This window comes from Equus caballus, chromosome X (genome assembly GCF_041296265.1).
Source record: "Equus caballus isolate H_3958 breed thoroughbred chromosome X, TB-T2T, whole genome shotgun sequence".
Lineage (NCBI taxonomy): Eukaryota > Metazoa > Chordata > Mammalia > Perissodactyla > Equidae > Equus > Equus caballus.
The window spans coordinates 66,785,739-66,806,524 of NC_091715.1; the positions used below are offsets into that span (position 1 = coordinate 66,785,739).

General features: G+C 43.9%; 2 protein-coding genes across 4 annotated transcripts in view; both read left to right on the top strand.

Moving 5' to 3' along the window:
• Window positions 1-20,786, top strand: part of IGBP1 (immunoglobulin binding protein 1) — a 105,710-nt gene that overhangs the window by 34,400 nt on the left and 50,524 nt on the right. Inside the window, exon 7 of one of the 3 annotated variants that reach the window (XM_070258730.1) lies at window positions 14,201-14,293. The exons of 1 other annotated variant lie outside the window; for it this stretch is intronic. The gene's annotated coding sequence lies outside the window, so the exon portion shown is untranslated. Of the gene's footprint in view, window positions 1-6,684; window positions 7,986-14,200; window positions 14,294-20,786 lie in introns of those variants that run through there. One more of the 3 variants, XM_023634100.2, reaches the window with a different exon arrangement.
• DGAT2L6 (diacylglycerol O-acyltransferase 2 like 6) lies at window positions 1,531-20,478 on the top strand. The gene is made up of 7 exons (XM_001490803.5): window positions 1,531-1,750; window positions 13,566-13,676; window positions 14,201-14,271; window positions 14,637-14,841; window positions 16,263-16,437; window positions 19,111-19,322; window positions 19,764-20,478. Exons 1-7 carry the CDS (start codon window positions 1,666-1,668, stop codon window positions 19,916-19,918), a joined length of 1,014 nt encoding a protein of 337 aa, XP_001490853.1. The 5' UTR covers window positions 1,531-1,665; the 3' UTR covers window positions 19,919-20,478.

A 20,786-nucleotide genomic window follows, 5' to 3' on the forward strand; every position in this document is an offset into this window, starting at 1 on the left:
TGCAGGACACTTGATACCATTTTTGTATTTGATTTTCCAAGCAACCCTTTTGGTTACATCCAGAAGATTTTTTTGAGCACCTTCTATATTTAAGGTCTTATGCTGAGAATACTGGTCTTTTCCTTTAGGACACATCACAAATTCAAGAGTGTAAACATTTTTGTGATTTGTTTCTGTTTAACGTCTGTCTCCTCCACTAGACTGGAAGCTCAGTGAAGGCAGGAGTCATGTCCATTTTCTTCCCCACCTCAGCGCCTACAAGAGTGCCTGACTCAACAGCACTCAATAGATAGAGAAAAAATGAATCCAGAGGTCTGGGACCTGGGGACAATTTTTCTTTTCTTTTTTAAATTTTTTTAAAATTATTTATTCATTTATTTATTTTTTGAGGAAGATTAGCCCTGAGCTAACATTCACTGCCAATCCTCCTCTTTTTGCTGAGGAAGACTGGCCCTGAGCTAACATCCATGCCCATCTTCCTCTACTTTATACGTGGGATGCCCACCACAGCATGGCTTTTGCCAAGCGGTGCCCTGTCTGCACCCAGGATCCGAACCAGCGAACCCCAGGCTGCCGAGAAGCAGAACGTGGGCACTTAACCACTGCGCCACCAGGCCGGCCCCAACGGGGACAATTTTTAACTTTGCAAAGGCTGGTGTGCAGAAGCAAGCCTTTTAGCCTGAAACATAGTAGAAGTTCAGTAGATATTAATTGAACTAAATGAATAATAATAATAGGAAACACACAGTGCCTACTGTGTGCCAGGCCCTGTGCTAAGCACTTTACAGTCACGCACTCATTTAATCCTCAGAACAACCCTATGAAGTAGGTACTATTATTATCCCAATTTTACAGATGGGAAACCGAGGCACAGATGTTCGCCAACCTGTAAGTGGCAGAGCTGAGAGCTGAACTCTGGCTATCTGGCTCTAAAGTCCACGCCCTTAACCACTACACTGCCTTCCAACAACGAATGCTCCGACTGAAATCTAAAGAGACAGAGCAATTTCTGTCACGGGAAGGACATGGTGGAGCTAGGACTAGAACCCAGGTCTGCTGTCTAAGGAATGCTTCTCCCAGCCTACCATAGGTATCTGGCTGCTGATACAGAGCCCCTGGGAACGGCAGTACGAGGAGGGATCTGAGAAGTCTAGATATCAGTGCAGAAAAAGGCCTTAGTCAACTAGGTGGCTCTCAGCAGAAGACAGGGAGAGCCAAAGAGCAGCCACTAGGGCAGAAACAAGTGTGGTTGGCAGGTGCCATTTCTTAAGCAAGGAAAGGTAGCAGGTTGCTTTTCAGAGGTCCTGTCTGAGGCCTAAGCCATTCTCTTTTCCTACATTAATTTATCAGGGACCCCCTCCTCCACATACACACACAGCTAAAACCAACCCAAGGCCATTTCTGCCTCATTGCAATTGAACATGTGAAAAAGGGATACATATTAAGGAGATTAGGTAGATGATCTGAAACCTTGTGTGTGTAGGAAGTTGGGGTGGGGCAGAGAATGGAGAAGACTGGAAGAAAGGTTAGGTCAAGCCTAAAACCTCCAGCAGCTAAACTGACTCAATGATAAGCAGTTAGAACAAAGCACCTGCAATCAGCTCAGCTTTAGAGGTGTTGGCCTTCTGTTTGGGCTACTTGCCACAACAGAACAGCACCATAGCCATGGCCTTTCTCTCCCGACTGGATCTTCAAGAGACCCTCCGAACCCTCTCTGTTTTACAGTGGATCCCAGTCTATGTGTTTTTAGGTGAGTGAACCCAGGGACCGAAGAGCACATGGGAATGGGCCAAAAAAGAGGCCAGGAATCCCCAGATGAGGAGGGCTCCGAAGAGATCCTTTGGTTATTCTCCTCCCTCTAGGAAGGATTGTGCCTCACCACCCAGAGAGATGGCTACTGTTGAGTGCACTGGATCTCTCTCCTCCCAGCTGAGGGCTCTGAAGGCCAGGAGTGAGGCTGTGGTTGTTCTGGTTTAAAGATCACCCAGCCTTCTCAAGACTGCCGTCTCTGGACTAGCCGAAAAGAGTCATATTCAGGGGCAGAGGTGGTGGTAACTTGCAGAAATGGTGTTACTAAGTAAGCGTAGGGTGATTTTCCAATATAAGATTATGGTGAGAGAATTCTGGAAAATCTGAGGGCTGCCTGAGTGACTCACTAGACAGAATTTTGAGAAAAGGTCAGTTGTGCAGTGGACTCAGGTCATGGCAATCATCAGTGCTGAGCAAATGGGCTGAGGGCTGCAAGCTTTTCCCAGCCAGAAACCAGGACTTTGTAGGCAGCGATTACAGGGGCAAACTGGACGGGGAGAAATGTCATCCTAAAGGATGGGACAGGTGGGAGGCAGCTGATTCCAGTCTCTGGGAGGCTACATGACTCCTTAGAGCAGAGGTTCTTAACCAGGGGCCTATGGATGTAGAACACATGGAGGGGAGAGACAACTTTGAATTTGTATGGAAAAAGTTACCTCCTATTTTCACTAACCTCAAATTGAAATGATGAATGTGCCAACAAACCACAAAAGTGTTAGCAGTACCTGTGTCTTTGTCAGTAATAGACATCACAGAGATTTACATTTCATATGCCAGCTGTTGCAAGCATCTCGAAATTTCATGTATGCACGTGACTAGTACTTCAAAATCCCAATAGTTATTGGAGCCATTGTTAGGTCTGGTTATTTAAGGCATACATCAAGAAGCTCATGTTACTATATCATATTTTTTGTAATTTTTTATAACTTTTAATATAAGGAGTTTCCTTTGTAAGTCTGTGTATTTTATTTTGTGCATTTAAAAATATTATTCAGGGAAGGGGTCCATAAGCTTCACCAGACTTCCAAAGGGGTCCATGGTCCCCAAAAGATGAAGACTATTGAGCCTTATTGAAATCAAATCATGCCAAGCTCTGAGTCCATCAATGGCTTGGCTCTAGCTATGTTAACACAAGGAAGCAATTTTTCTGTAAACTTGTTTCTAGTCCCTCATATTTTCTTTTTGTTTTCCTTTGCATTTATCTTAATTTCCTCAAAAAGACCCCTCTGACAAGTTCCAGCGCTTAGCTAGGCAAGTGAAGGGCACAGGAAAGTCTTAAGAGACTTGGTATCGAGGTGGCAGCCACCATTTCAAGTCCGGATCCCAGAAAGAGTGGGCAAAGATGGGGCAGAGAGAGCAGAGAAAAGAGGGCAGGAGAGGCCAAGCGGTGTGAGCTGATCCTTTCAGGCATGGGGTCTGTCCCAGCCCAGAAAACCTCTGTATGGCATTTGAATGCAAGTGCTCGGTTGTTCTGGCTCTTCTAGGGGGCTCTCCTCAATAAAATGTTATTATTTTTCTCCCAGAAAATGATTTTTTCTTTAGTATTTTTTCCTCTCTTCCTTTTCCCCTCTCAAAAGACACTGTCTCTGCACAGGGATAGGGCAGAGGGAGTATCCAACACTGAATATGTAAGGGTCCGAGAGTGAGAGCATTAGCCTCCTTGTAATGCCCGCCCCCGTCCACCTGCCCTGCCAATCTCACCAGCTTTCAGTCATCCTGGAAAAGCTGGAAGATGGGCAAACGATGGCACCTGTGTATCTTAAGTGAAAACACTAATAATAAATGTCAATGTTTTCCTTCACCTGCATTTTTAAAAGTTTTTAAAAATTGTGGTAAAATAGACATAACATAAAATCTACCGTTTTAACCATTTTTAGGTGTACAGTTATGTGGCATTAAGTTCATTCACAGTGTTGTTCAACCATCACCACCACCCATCTCTAAAACTCTTTTCATCTTGTAAAACTGAAACTCTGTACCCATTAAACACTAACTCCCCGTTCCTCCTCCTCCAGCCCCTGGCAACCACCCTTCTACTTTCTGTCTCTGAATTTGACTCCTCTGGGTACTTCATGTAAGTGCAATTGTATAGTATCTGTCCTTTTGTGACTGGCTTATTTCACATAGCATAATGTCTTCAAAGTTCATCCATGTTGTGTCACGTGACAGGACTTCCTTCCTTTTAAAGGCTGAATACCATTCCACTGTATGTATACATCACAGTTTGTTTATCCATTCATCCATTGATGGACACTCGGGTTGCTTCTACCTCTTGGCTATTGTGAATATGCTGCTATGAACATGAGTATTCAATTATCTCTTTGAGAGCCTGCTTTCAGCTCTTTTGGGTATATACCCAGAAGTGAGACTGCTGGATCATACGGTAATTCCATTTTAAAATGTTTTGAGGAACTGCCATACCGTTTTTCATAGCAGCTGCACCATTTTACATTCCCACCAACAGCATGCAAGAGTTCCAATTTCTCCACATCCTCACCAACACTTCTTTATTTTCTGGGGTTTTTTATAGTAGTCATCCTAATATCTCATTTTGGTTTTGATTTGCATTTCCGTAATGATTAGTGGCATTGAGCATCTTTTCATATCCTTGCTGGCCATTTGTCTTGACTTCTTTTAGATTGCTTATCTTTATCATTCCATTTGTCTTCCTCTACTAGCTTAGGTGTTATACATCCTGTTTCTATTTTTTTAGTGATTATGCTAGAAATTACAACGTGAATCCTGGGTCTTTGGAATTACCAAGGTAGCAATAGCATCTAACAGTGTGTGATGCCCACAGAGGTGTAAGACATTCAAATCTGTTCAACAGTTATAGAGCAAATACTAATGATAAGAGCTTGGCTGTCCCTGCTGAGACTGCAACAATGTGTCAAGTATGGGCTCCTTGCTATCTAGTAACAAAGATAAACCAATCATTTGTTCCACCATTGTACACATTTCATGTGTCACTCCTGGACATGCACACAAGTCACCACAATGTAAGGAAGACTGTGGTAAGTGGAAGAAAGAGCCACAAGGAAGTGATATTAGGGTTTCAGAGAAAGAAAATATTACATCAAGTTGAGGACATCAGGGAAGGCAGAAAAGGGAAGCAGTGTGTCAGTGAAGAGGGCATGGGTTCTGGAGTTCATCAAACTTGGTTAACAATAAGCTATGTGACTTTGGACAAGTACTGTAACCCCTCTAAGCCTCAGTATCCTCATCCTCTCAGCCTAGTCCACAGTAAATGCTCCCTCCAAAAAACTGTCTTTCCTTCCTTCCTCCTTTTTTCCTTCCCTTCCTCCCTCCCTTCCTTCCTAATTCCCTTCTTTCTTCTCTTTCTCACCCTTTTTCCTTCATCCCTTCTGTCCTGCTCAGAGCCTCCCTCAGTGCTTCTCCTCCTTCCCAAATGATGTTCAGAATCATGGCTGATTACTGAGCATTACTGGAAGTGATGGGGGAAGAAACATGGAAAGGGAGGAGAAAAAAGGCAGAGGGACAAGGAGGGAAGAAGTGAGAAGAGAGGAATGAAAAGACAGTTTGGGGGAGATATGGAATACAAATATTCATGACCCTGAGAATTAGGCAAAGGCCTTGACAGCCTCTCTGAGGGCTAGCTCCCATTTAAAGGCTGGCACTCCATCTGTCTCTTCTTTCCTGGGCTTGTATCACCATCTACCTAAACTGTTGCAATATCCTCTTTCCTGGCCCTCTGCCTTCTACTCTCCACTCTCTCCAATCTGTTCCACTGCCTACTCCAAGAAGAGTCTTTCAAAAGCACCTTTGATTACAGCCTTCTGCTCAAAAATAGTTGGTGGTTTCCCATGGCCTACTCGATGAAGTACAAATATGTTAGCCTGGGCATTCAAGGCCCTCCTCCACTCTCTGGCTCTAACCCTTTACCAACTCATCCTCCTACTCTTCCCCTATATGAAGCTTGTATTCCAGGCAATCTATTCACAGAACAAACACGAAGGGTACTCTCCCACTCCTTCACCTCTGCTCTGACTATTCCCTCCACTGGAAAGTTGCCCTGATCACTCTTCCTGGGCTATCCACAGACAACCCCTCCATTGAGATATTGCTCAAGTTATACTTTCTCTGCAACATTTTCCAGACAACTCAAGACTACATCACCTCCGAAAGTCCAAAGCACTTTGTAAAAATAGTTGGGTAGGGGCTGGCCCCGTGGCCGAGTGGTTAAGCTCGTGCGCTCTGCTGTAGGCAGCCCAGTGTTTCATTGGTTCGAATCCTGGGCACGAACGTGGCACTGCTCATCAAACCATGCTGGGGCAGTGTCCCACATGCCACAACTAGAAGGACCCACAACGAAGAATATACAACTATGTACCGGGGGGCTTTGGGGAGAAAAAGGAAAAAATAAAAATATTTAAAAAAAAATTGTTGGGTAGCAGTCCTTATATCCTTTGTCACTTCTACTCACTAAGCTCCATGAGAAACAGGAGCCATGTCTTGTCATTATTATATTTCTCACAAGACCAGGCTTGACACTTAATTGAAAATTCTTCCAGATTTCTTCTTCCTCACTAGAGACCTTTAAGTCCACCTCTTGTTCTTTTTCTCTCTCTCCTGGGCATCGTTTTCTTGTGGGCCTGCCTTCTCTCTCTGGTTTCTGATACTACAAAAAATAGAACATAATCTTGGGGGTCAGACAGACCAGGTTCACCACTTACTTGCTACATGACTTTGTGCAAGTAAGTCACTATTATTTTCTATGTGATCTTGAGCAAGTAAGACATTCACCTTCCTTCATTGTAGAAATAAAGCATAGTACCTGCTTCTCAAGACCATTCCAAAGATCAAAGAGATGAAACAGTCTTCAATAGATGTTCCTTTTCTTTCTTTCTCTTATAGAAATTGACATTACTTGGAGCCCAACCACCCCACCTCATAAGACACTGCCAACCTTGCCATTTGATCAACAGAGGATTGACAACCACTTCTGAGACAGGCACTCTACACGCTGATTTCATTGCACCCTCAGGAAGAATAATGAGCAACAAGGTCCTAGAAAATTAGGCAAATAGAGACTTTGACATAGTCTCAGCATTCTCATAGGCTGCTTTAAGGCATCATTCACTACTTCCTTTCCTTCAGCCCCTATATCCAATCAACTGCCAAACCCTGAAAATTCTGCCTCCATAGTATCTTGCAAATTGGTTTGAGAAATAGTAGCCTATTTCAGGTTCCCATTGCCTCTCATCTAAATCACTGCAGCTCTTAGCTGATCTCCTTTCCGACAGTTTCTCCTGTTCCCACAGTTATTCCAAGTTAGCTTACTGATACGCAGATATGATCATGCTACTCCTCTGCTTAATAACCTTCACTGGCTTCCCATTCCATTCACGGTCAGGCCTAATCTCCCCAGCTTCCTTCCCAGCTTCCTCTCCTTTTCTGCGGCCCCCATGCTCCCTGTACTTTTTCAGGTTATGATGTTACTCATGGGCCTTGGACTCTTCCATCTTGAGGCCTTTTTCAAGCTCTTCCTTGTGCATGGAAGGCCCTTCCTCCACTATCCATCTGTCGAAATCCTACTCTTCCTCCAAAATGCAGCTTAAATCTTACCTTCTGAAAGAAGCTTTTCTAGCTTTCCCAGTAGTAAGGATGGTCTTCTCTTGGGTTCCCATAAAATGACATTTGAACTCTGACTATATAGTTTTCACCCTCTGGGATGTCTCCATTATTTATGGTATCAGTCTTCCCCACTAAACTATGAGTTTCTGGAGAGCAAGAACTTTATTTTTTACGTGTATTAATATGACTTAACACACGGAAAGTGCTTAAAATAGCTCTTGGCACATAGTAAAGTTTCAACAAATGCCACTACTTTTTTTCCCAAAGTTTGGAGTGAAGGTACATGACCTCTCTGAGCCTCAGTTTCTTCACGTGTAAAATGGGGATGGTGGGGTTATTTCTTAGGCTTGTGAGAGGATTAAATGAGATAACGCACATTGAGTGCTGAACAGAGTGTTAATAATAAATACTTGAAACATGGTATCCATGACCAGACTTACATTATTTTCATCATTCCCATATTCACTCTCTTCACCCTTCTCCTTTCAGTCCTCAATCCTATCCCCATGGCTTCTAGCACAGAGACTTCACATGAAGTGTGCACAATGTTTGTTGAATTATTAAATTACCTTTTACTCTCACAGGCTCTTGTATTTATAGTTTATTTAGATCCAGTCACAAAGCCACAGAAACTCATCTTTGACAAACCAGCCATGTTCTTGGATTTCTGAAGGCTTTGAGCCAACTCATTAGGATGCTGGGTTTTTGCTTTACACTGAAAATAACTGGTTGCCTATAGCCTTACATGCACATGCATACCCTGGAACCTCAGAAGGTTTTTCCTTTTTTGAAATAAGAGCATTGATGGCTGCTCTTCCTATCAGCTTTTACCTGCCATTTGGAGAATTTTGAAATCGAACTTCTGCCTGTGCTACAATTTAAGGTAACAAATATTTATCATGAATCATTTCCCTCTGCTTGGCACTGTGCTAAAGGCTGTTTTCAAAAAGCTTACTGCCTAATAGGGACAGGGCCAGATATGTGACATATTAACTACACAAGCAGCAGAATGAAACAGGGCCAAATAGAAGCATAAGTAATGCGCTGTGGGTGTCTGGAAGAAGGAAGCTTAATTCTGACCAGAGAATCAGCAAAGATATCATCAAGGAGGTATTATTTGAGCTAAGCCTCGAAGGCTAAGAAAATTTTGATAGGCAGAAAGTTGGGGAGAGGGTAGTCAGAATGAGCCAACAGCATCACCAAAGGCATAGACATGTGAAATTTCTTGGTGGATTGAGGGAATGGGGAATAGACTAAGGTGGTTGGGCCACTGTTACCCATACTTCAGCCATTTGCATCCCACTTTCTGGTTCTTTCCACATCTGAGAACCACCTATGTTATTATTACTTAACATTTTGTCCAAATTGACTCATTTCTATAATCTAAATTAATGTATTTTAACAGGAAGCTTTATATCACTACCGTGAATTCACTTTTATTCACTACACATTAAAATAACTTTCCATACATACACCACCTCAGATCATCTAGTGTCCCTACGGTGGTATAGAGGCCACAATCTGAGAAATACTAGGCTAGAGCATAAGGGGCATGAGTGCAGGTACTGAGAGCTGAGGCTGGGAAGATGTGTGGGGCTAGTCCATGGAGGGTCTTAAATGCCAGGCTAACAAGTTCAGACTTTATTCTGTAAGCAGTGGGAAAATATTGAGGCAATATTGAGGAGGCAAACAATGTTATGATTGTACTTTAAAAAAAATATCTAGCAAGGGGCCGGCCTGGTGGTGCAGCGGTTGAGTTTGTGCGCCCTGGTTTGGCGGCCCAGGGTTTGCCAGTTCGGATCCTGGGTGCAGACCTACATACCACTTGTCAAGCCATGCTGTGGCAGGCATCCCACATATAAAGTAGAGGAAGATGGGCACGGATGTTAGCTCAGGGCTAGTCTTCCTCAGCAAAAAGAGGAGGATTGGTGGAGGATGTTAGCTCAGGGCTAATATTCCTCAAAAAAAGAGAAATATCTAGCAGTAGCATGGGAAATGGACTGGAGGGGAAGAGACCAGTAGGCAAAGAGTGACAAAAGACTGCAGTCCTGACCAGAGGAGATCAAGTCCCGAACCATTGAAGTAGCAATGGGGACAGAGGCAGGAGGATGAATGGGAGAGATTTTTTTGGAAAGGGTGAGAAGTCAAAGATAGCTCCAAAATATTGAAAATATTAAAAAACCTTCCAAAACAAAAATCTGCAGGCCCAGATGGTTTCCACAGCAAATTCTACCGAACATTTTAAAGAAGATATATAACAGATTCTACACAATCTTTTCAGGAAAATAGAAGAGGAAAGAACACTTGCCAACTCATTTATGAGGCCAGACCCTGATACCAAAACCAAAGACAGTACAAAAAATAAAACTATAGGCCAGTAAATATCCTTCATGAATATAAATGCAAAAATCCTCAACAAAATACTAGTAAGCAAAATCCAAATCCAGCAATATATTACAAAGAATAATGCCACTGCCAAGTGGGCTTTATCCCAGGAACGCAAGTATAAATATTTGAAAAATCAATCAATGTAAACTAAGGAAGAAAAAACACATAATCATATCAATTAACGTAGGAAAAGCATTTGCAAACTTCATTTTCAGTCATGATAAAACCTCTCAAAACTAGGGCTAGAAGGAAACTTGCTCAACTTGATAAAGAGCATTTGCAAGAAATCTGCAGCTAACATCACACTTTGTGGCGAAGACTGAAAGCTTTCTCCCTAAGATTGGGAGCAAAGCAAAGCACAAAGATTGTACTCTCACCATTTGTATTCAACATCATACTAAAAGCCCTAGCAAGTGCAATAAGGCAAGAAGAAAAAAAGAAAGAAATGCATACAGATTGAAAAATAAGAAATAAAACTGTCCTAATTCACAGCTGACATGATTGTATAGAAAATCCCAAGGAATTTTTTTTAAAAAAACCCTCCAAGAACTAACAAATGAGGTTAGCAAAGTCACATGATACAAGATTACACATAAATATCAACCACATTTCTCTATACTAGCAGAGAACAATTGAAAACAAAAATTTAAAAAACAATACCATTTAAATACCTCCAAAAAGTGAAATATTTATGAATAGATTTAAACCTGTACCGCATCTGAAGGCTGAAAACCATAAAATGCTAATGAATAAAATCAAATACCTAAATAGTCAGAGATATACTATGTTCATGGATTGAAAGACCCAAAATAGTAAATATGTCAGTTCTCCCCAAATTGATCTATAAACATAATGCAATTCAAATAAAAATTCCAGCAGGGTATATCAGATAATAGTTTTGCATAAATATTAAATTTCCCAAATTCGATAATAGCATTGTGGATATTATAAAGAAAGTACACACAGATATTTAGGGGCAAAGGGTTGTGATCTCTGTAATGTAGTAGGCTCAGATACAAACATACAGGTATATACTTATAATTAGAGGTAAATCAAATGTAAAATGTTAACAATGGGTAGATCTAGGTGAAGGTTATATGAGTTTTTATTAAAATATTCTTGCAAATTTTCTGTTGATCTAAAGTTTTTTCAAAATAAAAAGGTTAATTTATTAACCTTTGTAGACATAGGCATAGACAAGCTGATTCTAAAATTTATATAGAAAAACAAAGGAACTATAATAGCTAAAACAACTTAGAAAAAGAATAAAGAAGGAATACACTATCTAATTTTAAGACAGTATAAATCTACAGTAATCAAGACAGCGATGCATTGGTGAAGGGACAGACACATCGATCAATAGAACAGAATAGAGAGTTAGAAATAGACCCACATAAAAATGGCCAATTGATTTTTGACAAAGATGCAAAAGCAATTCAGTGGAGGAAGGATAGTCTTTTCAACAAATCATGTTGGAACAATTGGATATCCACACGTAGTAAATGAACCTTAACCAAAACCTCACATCTTATTAAAAAATAACTCAAAATGGATCACACATCTAAATGTAAAACACAAAACTGTAAAATTTTAGAAGAAAACCTTCATGGCCTGAGGTTAAATAAAGATCTCTTTGATTTGACATCAAAAGCACAATCTGTAAAAGAAAAAAAATTGACAAGTTGGACTTCATCAAAATTAAAAGCTTTTGTTCTGAGAAAGACCCTGTTAGGAGGATGAAAAGATAAACAGAGACTGGGAGAAAATGTTTGCAAATCACATGTCTGACCAAGAACTAGTATCCAGAATGTATAAAGAACTCTTAAAACTCAGCGGTAAGAAAACAAACAACCCAATTGAAAAATGGACCAAAGATTTGAACAGACACTTTACCAAAGAGGATATACAGAAGGCAGATAAGTTCATGAAAAGCCATTAAGCATCACTAGGTATTAGGGAAATGCAAATTAAAGTCATGATGAGGTACCATACTACACATGTATGAGAATGGCTTGGCCATCTTCAGTACAAATAGGAGCTACCTTACATGAATTTCCTCCTTGATAATCCACTCCAAGACTCCTCACAAGATGTTGGGAGCACCTCCTGGTGTCAAGCCTATAATATCTATGCGAGCGTCATATATGCATCCACACAAATGGTTGTTCTTCATTCTTACCTCAGATACCCTTGCTTTCTGTCACAGAATTCCTCATTACATGATCTTTAGCTCTTCCATGTTTGGCATCTGTTTCTCCTCTCTTTAAATCCCATTTCTGTCACCGTGAGTGACACTGATGACATTCAAACAGGCTGGGTCTGGCAGGCTTGCCTTTAAAGGACACTTAGGGTCTCCTGAGGTGCCACACCTGCAATTCAAATAGATTCCACCAGAGAGGTGGTGTTTATGGAGGTATGGTTCTTGGTTAGAGTACCCCTAGGACAGGTGGATAACTGAAAGAGATCAGACGTGAGGCACACAATCAATCCATCCATGCTCTTAAAATAACGTCACGTTGAAATAACATAAATGCTGACTAAGCACTAATCATCTAAGTTTACTATTATTAAAAAGAGAAAACATTTATGTATCTTTCAATCAATCTACAGATATTTGTTAAACACCTACTTTGTGCACAGCACTATTCTAAATACTGGGGATACAAATGAAATGTATTTGAAGCAAGATATAAAAGAAATGATACACAGACTATTTTTAATTAATAATGACTTTTATTTAACTTTACCTGAGTTTTCTTCTGAAGCTTACTCAGCAAATTTAATCTTTTATGAGGGTCAGAAGTAGCAGGACTTTTATCCATGGCAGGCTTCCCATAGCATTCCTCCCACCACTACTTCTTATTTAATTAGCATGCTTACAACATGCTTATTCAGCCTATCGCTAAGGTTTCTTCTACTCCATAGCGTGACTTTTTAAAGAAATGCACATTCCGTCTTCTTCCTGTTATTTTCATTTGTGTCCAAAATGCGAGAGACAAACTTGTTGGTAGGTAACTCTTGAGTTTCTTCCCCTCCTCTGAAACTTTTGTCTACCATGATGTGGTTACCTGGTCAAAGAAGTCATCCCCTTAGCTGGGTCTTTTTTTATTGACAATATGTGTACTTAGCCCTTCTTTCTCATGAATGCAGATTTAAAAATGGAATTCGATTCCCACAGCTCTAAGATGTATCATGTTTGCATTTCACCGCTTGCTGTGGCCCTTTGCTAACAGAGATCATTTTTTTCCCTTCTGAACTTTTGAGACATTTTGATTGGGACAAAATCCAACATAGTAAAGCAGTTTCTAATATGTGCTTTCCTCTCAGCATCAAACATCCTGCACACTGCAGGCAGCCCCTCTCTGCTGGAATGTGCTGACTTAGCAGTTCCACAAAGGAAGGAGGGTCAAGCTTTTACAAAGGACCTCCTGAGGTCCCAGAATGGGGATGTCAGCCACTGGCCCAAGGAGCTGTTCTTTTCCACTTGCCAAGCAGTGCCGTCCTTTGACCCTGGCTGGGGGCCTGCTCTGAGAACGTTATGGTTCTGCTGTTTCCTCAGTTAAGATCTCAGCCATCAAAGGGACCCAGATCCAGGGACTCAGAGATCAGCCTGGACCACAGCAGAGCTACTAAGTGAGGGGTTGGGGGAGAGAGAGAGAAGGGTCTCTCACCAGCATTGACTCTTCCTTTAGTATAGAGCAGAGATGGGGGTTACGAGAGGTCTATTAAACTTGAAGGGAACTGAAGGGCATGAACCCTTTGTGTCCCCTCAGGAGCTATTCCTATTCTCCTTATACCCTACTTTCTGGTGTTCACTAAGTTCTGGACCTTGTCTGTGCTCGCCTTAGCCTGGCTTGCCTATGATTGGAACACCCACAGTCAAGGTAAGAGACAGGGGGAGAGTGGTGGTCCATGTCTGTGCCAAGGATGGAACCACAGGGAGAGGGAGGTGGAGGGAAAGAGTGGGAGAGACAGAGGAAGAAGGGGTGGGGAGAGGAAAGAAGGGGAAAGAGAAAGGAAAGGGGGGAGGTGGAGAGAGGGAGAATAGTAAAGGGGGGTAGAGGGAAGGGGAAGGAGAGAGGAGAGCAAAGCTCAATAGGGAACAGAGGTCTCTGCCAGGCTGCCCAGGAAGAATGAAGAGGTTGAGATTTCTCGGCAGGTGCCTCCAGCTTCACACTGTTTCTCTTTCACCTTTCTGGCTGGCTCCAGAGGAGCAGGGGCTTCCTATGTCTTCTTGGGAGTTGGATTCAGGGACAGTGTCTACAGCTCTGTGCCCCCAAAATATAGAAGTGTGAGAAGGAGGCTCCTCCTGCGACCTGAGGACTGTAGGAAGAACCCTCTACGTCTGGGAGAGGTAGAGGGATTGGCAATAGCTTGCCTGCTCTTCTCTTCCCTTCTGTACCCACAGGTGGTAGGCGTTCAGCTTGGGTAAGAAACTGGACCCTCTGGAAGTATTTCGGAAATTATTTCCCAATAAAGGTGACTACTCTTCCTCTGGGTACCCTTGGTCCCTGTTATTCAGACTCTCCCTCTCCACTCAGCTCCATGTTTTCAAAGGCTTTGGTGGCCAGCAGTGAAGGTAAAGGCCCAGAGGCATAATGCAGAGTAGGGGCCCAAGATGGATGAGCATGTGGGAAGATGGATAGATAGCAGCCTTTCCTCATGGTGGCACATCCAGGTCTGAGCATCATAACCCCTGGCAATCCTATGACAATGATGACATCCCAATGAACAGGGATTTAGGCTCCCCATGGGAAACACAGTCTACTTGCTGGGATCTTAGTCCACATGTCATCTCCTTCCTTCTTCCTATCCACTGCTCTGACTCAGTCTCCCTCTAACAGCTGGTGAAGACTCAGGACCTCTCTCCCAAACACAACTATATCATTGCCAGCCACCCCCATGGCATTGTTTCTTATGGTGTCTTCATCAACTTTGCTACTGAGGCCACTGGCTTTGCTCGGATTTTCCCAGGCATCACTCCTTCTGTAGGGACCTTGGAAGGGATCTTCTGGATCCCAATTGTGCGAGAATATGTGATGTCAATGGGTGAGTATAAGAAATCATTCCATTCTCTGACTTACCTCAGGGCTCCAACCGCAATAAGCCCTGACAGTCGGTCCAATTCTCACTATCTGCTCGAAGAGGACTTAGTAGAAAATGAGTCCAGAGCACATTGGTCCAGTAACAGGAGTATGTGGCCAACTGTCAGGTTCCATCCAAGATCTGGAAGGCAGGGTTTGTTTGGTTAGGCAGCAGGATAAGTTATGTGCATTCATAAGCGTTGCCAGGAATCCTTTCAGAGGAGGAAGCAGAAGGTTGCAGTTCAGAATCAAAGCCAAAGTGGAAAGCAGAAGGCAAAAGCCAAATAGCAAACCCAAATGTGCAGAAAATCAGGCATGAATGGAACAGCTCAGGCGAACTTTGCCACTCTTTCTGGGATGTCAGTTGGCTTCTTTGGGCCATTTATATAGCAGTTCTCATCCTGGGGCATCTTAAAGACATTTTAAAGTCTCTCATACTAGTTGGTACCCTCCTGGCCCATGACCTTTATCTCCTGGGAGCCCCTTCAAACTTGCATAAGAGATCAAGGGATAAAGGATAAGCATCCATCAGAATCCAGGACAACTTCCCCACGCCAGGCTTCAAGGCAGGGTACTGTGACAAGTGTCCTTCTCTCTGGATAAATATCCATCCTTCCGGACACCAGAAAACAACTGAAGCCAAACATTAAAAGGTAAGATACATTCATCTGGAGGGGCCAGGTGGGACCACTAGAGTCCCAGAGGACAGTTCTGCTCCCCTCTGAGGTTGGCATGAACCTGGAGCAGCAGTCTCCCTCAATGACCGAGGCCTAGAAGCAATTTCTGCCATCCCAGGAGAGAACAGAAGGTAAGCACAGGGCAAAGATGGGAAGCAGAATTGAGGAAAGACTGTGCCTGTTGTTGAGCGACAGGGTGTCATCCTCAATCCATGGTTCATCCCCATTTCAGTTTGGCTCGGGTATGTTCCTGGGCCTGCCTGCTCTCCAGAAACCCCGGCCAACGGCTCCCCTTTGGCAGGTTGCTCTAGGGAGGAAGCAGGTTGGTGGTGGCTAGTCCTGGTCACCCCTGGGGGAGAGAACTCTGGAGAGTCTCCTGTGCTGTCAGCCTGGGAAGAGTGGAAGACAGCTGTGGTTCATGGGTAGAGAGGGAAGGGATGGGCTTAAATACTATCGAGCTAAGAAGTAGGCAGAGAAACTCAATGTAGCCCCAACTGTAGCAGCACAGACCCCAAGGCAAGCAGCTGACCCTAAGGATCAACCTCAGGCTGAGGCTAACCCAGGATGTGGAGGTCAAAGACAGAACGGTGGAAACAAAAATAGTCAGGAAACAGAAGAACTGTGTCCAGAAAGGACGAGCCCGAAAGAACCCCTTACTCCATCCTCAGGTACTAAGTTTGTTATGCCACTTGACTCTCTTGTTTCACAGGTGTGTGCCCAGTGAGTGAGTCAGCCTTGAAGTATTTGCTGACCCAGAAAGGCTCAGGCAACGCCGTGGTTGTTGTGGTGGGTGGAGCTGCTGAAGCCCTCTTGTGCCAGCCAGGAGTCTCCACCCTTGTCCTTAAACAGCGTAAAGGTTTTGTGAAGTTGGCGCTGACGACAGGGTGGGTTCCTAGTTCCTGGTGCCCTATTGTCAGGGTGCCATAGGTCCTATGTAGCACCTCTCCAGAATGGTGCCCTCCCTTGGAAACCTGTTAGGGGGGCTCCCTCTTCATTCTGACTGCTTCTCTCTACTCCCTCACACTGTGCCTTAAGGGTGTTTAGACCTCCAGACACATTTCTTTCTTTTTTTTTTGGAAAATTGGCCCTGAGCCAACGTCTGTTGCGAATCTTCCTCTTTTTTTCTCACGAAAGCCCCCTAGTACACAGTTGTATATCCTAGTTGTAGGTTCTTCTAGCTGCTCTATGTGGGACACCACCTCAGCATGGCTTGATGAGCAGTGCTAGGTCCGTGCTCAGGATCCGAACCGGTGAACCCTGGGCCACCAAAGTGGAGCATGTGAGCTTCACCACTCAGCCATGGGGCTGGCCCCTCCAGACACATTTCGATGTGCACTTTTTCTTACTTGAAATTGAAGAAAGAACAGTAGAAGAAGACCTTTACGTTCTACACATTACCTAGTAGGCTGGGAGTCTGGGGAAGTAGGGGACTTCACTTTATATCAACCCATTAACTGAGATGCCCAGAGAACCTACCCAGGGCAAGGAAGGCACTGGGCTTGATGCTGTGAGGATTGTAAAAATGAATAAGACACGGTTACTGCCCCCAAAGAGCATACAATCTGGTTTGAGAAATAGAATGCATTCATTCAGCAGTTACTGAACACCTACTGTGTATCAGGCATAGTACTAGGCATTGAGGATACAAAAATAAATAAGACCAGGTCCTTGCCTTTAAAGAACTCATAGTTCAGGGGCCCGCCCCACGGCCGAGTGGTGAAGTTCGTGCGCTCCTCTTCGGCGGCCCGGGGCTTCACAAGTTCAGATCCTGGACGCAGACCCAGCACTGCTCATCAGGCCATGCTGAGGCGGCATCCCACATAGCAGAACCAGAAGGACCTACAATTACAATATACAGCTATGTACTGGGGGGCTTTGGGGAGAAGAAGAAAAAAAAGAAAAAGAGGACTGGCAACAGATGTTAGCTCAAGTGCCAATCTTTAAAAAAAAAAGAACTCATAGTTCAATGAGGAAGACAGACATGAGTCTATTCTCAACTGTAGCCAGGATGATCCTGTTAAACGTGAGTCAGGTCTTGTCACTACTCCAAATGCTCTAATGGCTCCCATTTCACTCCAAGCGAAAGCCAAAGTCTGTACAAGAGCCTGCAAGACCCTTAATAATCTGGTCCTTCGCCACCTCTCGGACCTCATCACCCACTGCTCTCCCCCTTGCTCACCCCATTAGAGCTACACTGGCCCGCTTGCTGTCCTTCAAACATGCCACACACTCCTGCCCTAGGGCCTTTGCTCTACCTGTCCCCTCTGCCTGAAACACTATTCCTCCAAATAACTGCTTGGCTCATTCCTCCACCTCCTCCAGGTCTTTGCTCAGATGTCTCTTCTCAACAAAGTCTGTCCAGATCATCCTGCTCTATTTTTTCCCATTGCATTTATCACCTTCTTACATATCATCAATTTTATTTGTTTGTGTATCTGGCTTTTTGTTTGTTATTATTGTTTATTGTCTGTCTTCCTTCAATAAAAGGTAAGCTCCATGAGGACAGAGATTTTTTTTAATCCATTTGTTCATTGATATATTCCCAGGGCTTAAAACAGTACTGGCACATAGAAAGAACTCAATAAATATTTGTTGAATGAATGACATGCTATAATAGAGATATGTACAAAATGCTATGAGAGCACCAATTGACAGAAAGACTTTCACCTAAAGTAGAGGTTTCATAGGTGGGTGACATCTGACTTGCAAATTGAAATATTAGTAGGAGTTGCCAGTCAGACCAAAAGGGAGAAAGAACTCAGGGGACCTACAACGTATCAGGCACTATGCCAGGTCTTAGAGATTCAAAGATGAATGACACAGTTCCCACCTTTGATCAGCTTGACAGACAACTAGGGAGTCAATCAGATAAGGAGATGACAGTAATACAGAGTTAGGATAGTGTTAGTGTAGGAAAAAGATAAGCACTAGATGAAGGGTGCCTAATCCACATTGTAGGGGAGGGAGTTGGAGGTGATCAAAGAAAGTTTCTTCAAGAGGATGAAATTGGAGTTGAGTATTGAAGGGCAAAATAGAATTAGCCACGTGAAGACAGAGGGAAGGCATTTTCAGGAGAGGGAGCAGAGTGTACAAAGACCTATAGACAAGAGAGAAGTTGGCACACTTAGTATGGCTAAGCAGATCGCAAGGAAGGGGTGGGGAGAGGGGAAACTAGCCAGGTAGCCAGGGCTAGAGCTCAAAGGCCATCCTAAGCAGTGTGGCACAAAGTGAGGAACTCTGGAAGGATTTTAAAGAGAGGAGTGATGTGCCCAGGTATGCAGTTTAGGAAGATCACTCTTGATGTTGGGTGCAATGAAGGCAGTTAGATTGCCTAAGATTAGCTTCTTCAGGTCACAGGACAAGGTGCAGCAGCTTCCCTGCAAAGGGTTCACTTGGGAGGGTGGGGCATAGCAAAAATGAAACCCAAGGCTGGAGACGTTTGGGTGCTTGGGTTCTTGTCCTATAATGGAGAGATTGTAGAGGTTTCCCACCTTAGAGAGGGTTTCGCTGGGTGGAGCTGCCTGGGAGAACTCACTCTTCCCCTTCTCTCTTTGCAGAGCATACCTTGTCCCTTCCTATTCCTTTGGAGAGAATGAGGTTTACAATCAAGAGACCTTCCCTGAGGGCACGTGGATAAGGTTCTTCCAAAAAACCTTCCAGGACACGTGTAAAAAAATCCTGGGACTAAATTTCTGTACTTTCCATGGCCGGGGCCTCACTCGAGGATCCTGGGGTTTCCTGCCTTTCAATCGGCCCATTACCACTGTTGGTGAGATTTCCAGTATCTCTGGACCACCCTGGTCCTTGATTCCCCATACCCAGGTCATCCATCAAGTCCCAGGGGACCTGACACACAGCTGGGATGGGCGATAGGAATTCCAGTGGGTGTGATTGAGGGCAGGGTGTGGAGGACAGCTAAACAGATAAGAGCTGTGGCCATTCACAGGTGGGACAGAGTTCAGCAGCTGCCATGAGAGCATCATTATTCACATACATTCCTTCAACACTCTCCTGAGCTTGCTTTCATTCTCTTGAGCGTGCATGAGATTAGGTATTTGGAGAATACGAGACTGGATGGGGCTGGAGCAGAGGGAAAGAACAAAGGAAGGGGAGGGGACCCAGATACTAAGTTTCAGTACATGGCTCCCTCTGAGGAATGGTTCATTTGAGTTGGGTAGCTCTAATGCTTGTCTCTTCTCCTTCCCCATAGTTGGGGAGCCCCTGCCAATCCCCAGGATTAAGAAGCCAAACAAGAAGACAGTGGACAAGTACCACGCACTCTACATCAGTGCCCTGCGCAAGCTGTTTGAGCAGCACAAAGTTCACTATGGCCTCCCTGAGACCCAGGAACTGACAATCATATAACATGAGCTAGATTCCCCCATTACTAAACCCCCAAAGCACTGAGGGATCCAAATAGGGCCACATGGGTGGAAGAATTTGGGGAGAGGAGAAGATCTCAGGGATGAGAGAGAAGGCCAACCAAGCCAAAAAGTACTTAACAAATCAGGTTTAGGGGAAGGAACCAGAGGGACGAGAAGATTGGGCAACAACTCAGTTCGGCAAGCAGAATCTTGTGAGTCCACAGATATTTTTTGCCTCCTGATCCCAGTCAACTCTCTGATCAGAGGAATGAGAAGCCAAAGAACACCGTGCCCCATCCTCCCAAGCCTTAGTGACACTCTCACTATTTAGGTTTAGGCTTGCAAGACTTCTTGCGAACAGGGATGGTTTATTTCCTTCTGGGCCCTTTCCTTACAATTTGGGCACCACCACACGATAAAGCAGGCACCCGAACTGTGGTTTTCTGATCCAAGCAGACAGGATTCCCTCAGTTGTAACACAGCTGTACACTGGCAAAAACTTTTGCACACAGTCATGCTGTTTCTTATGTAAAAATAAAGCTCCAGATGTATAAAACAAAATATGACTATTTCCTAACTACTCTGTGGTTCCCTACTGGGCTTCCCTCAAACTGGCCAGAAAGCTGGTCTGTGGAGAGCCATTTTCCTCTTCTTCATCCACCCTTTATACTGCCCCTGACAGAAAAGGTGGAGGAGTGGAACCAGAACTGCCATACAGAGCAGGAGACAGGAGCAGTACCATGGGAAGTGGCACAGGTACCCACTGAGCAGCCCATCTCTCCTGATCTCACGTCACCACTATGGGTCAGAAGGAAGAGAGCCATGAGACTGTGCACCAGCTGTGAGTCTACACCTACCACGTACCAGGG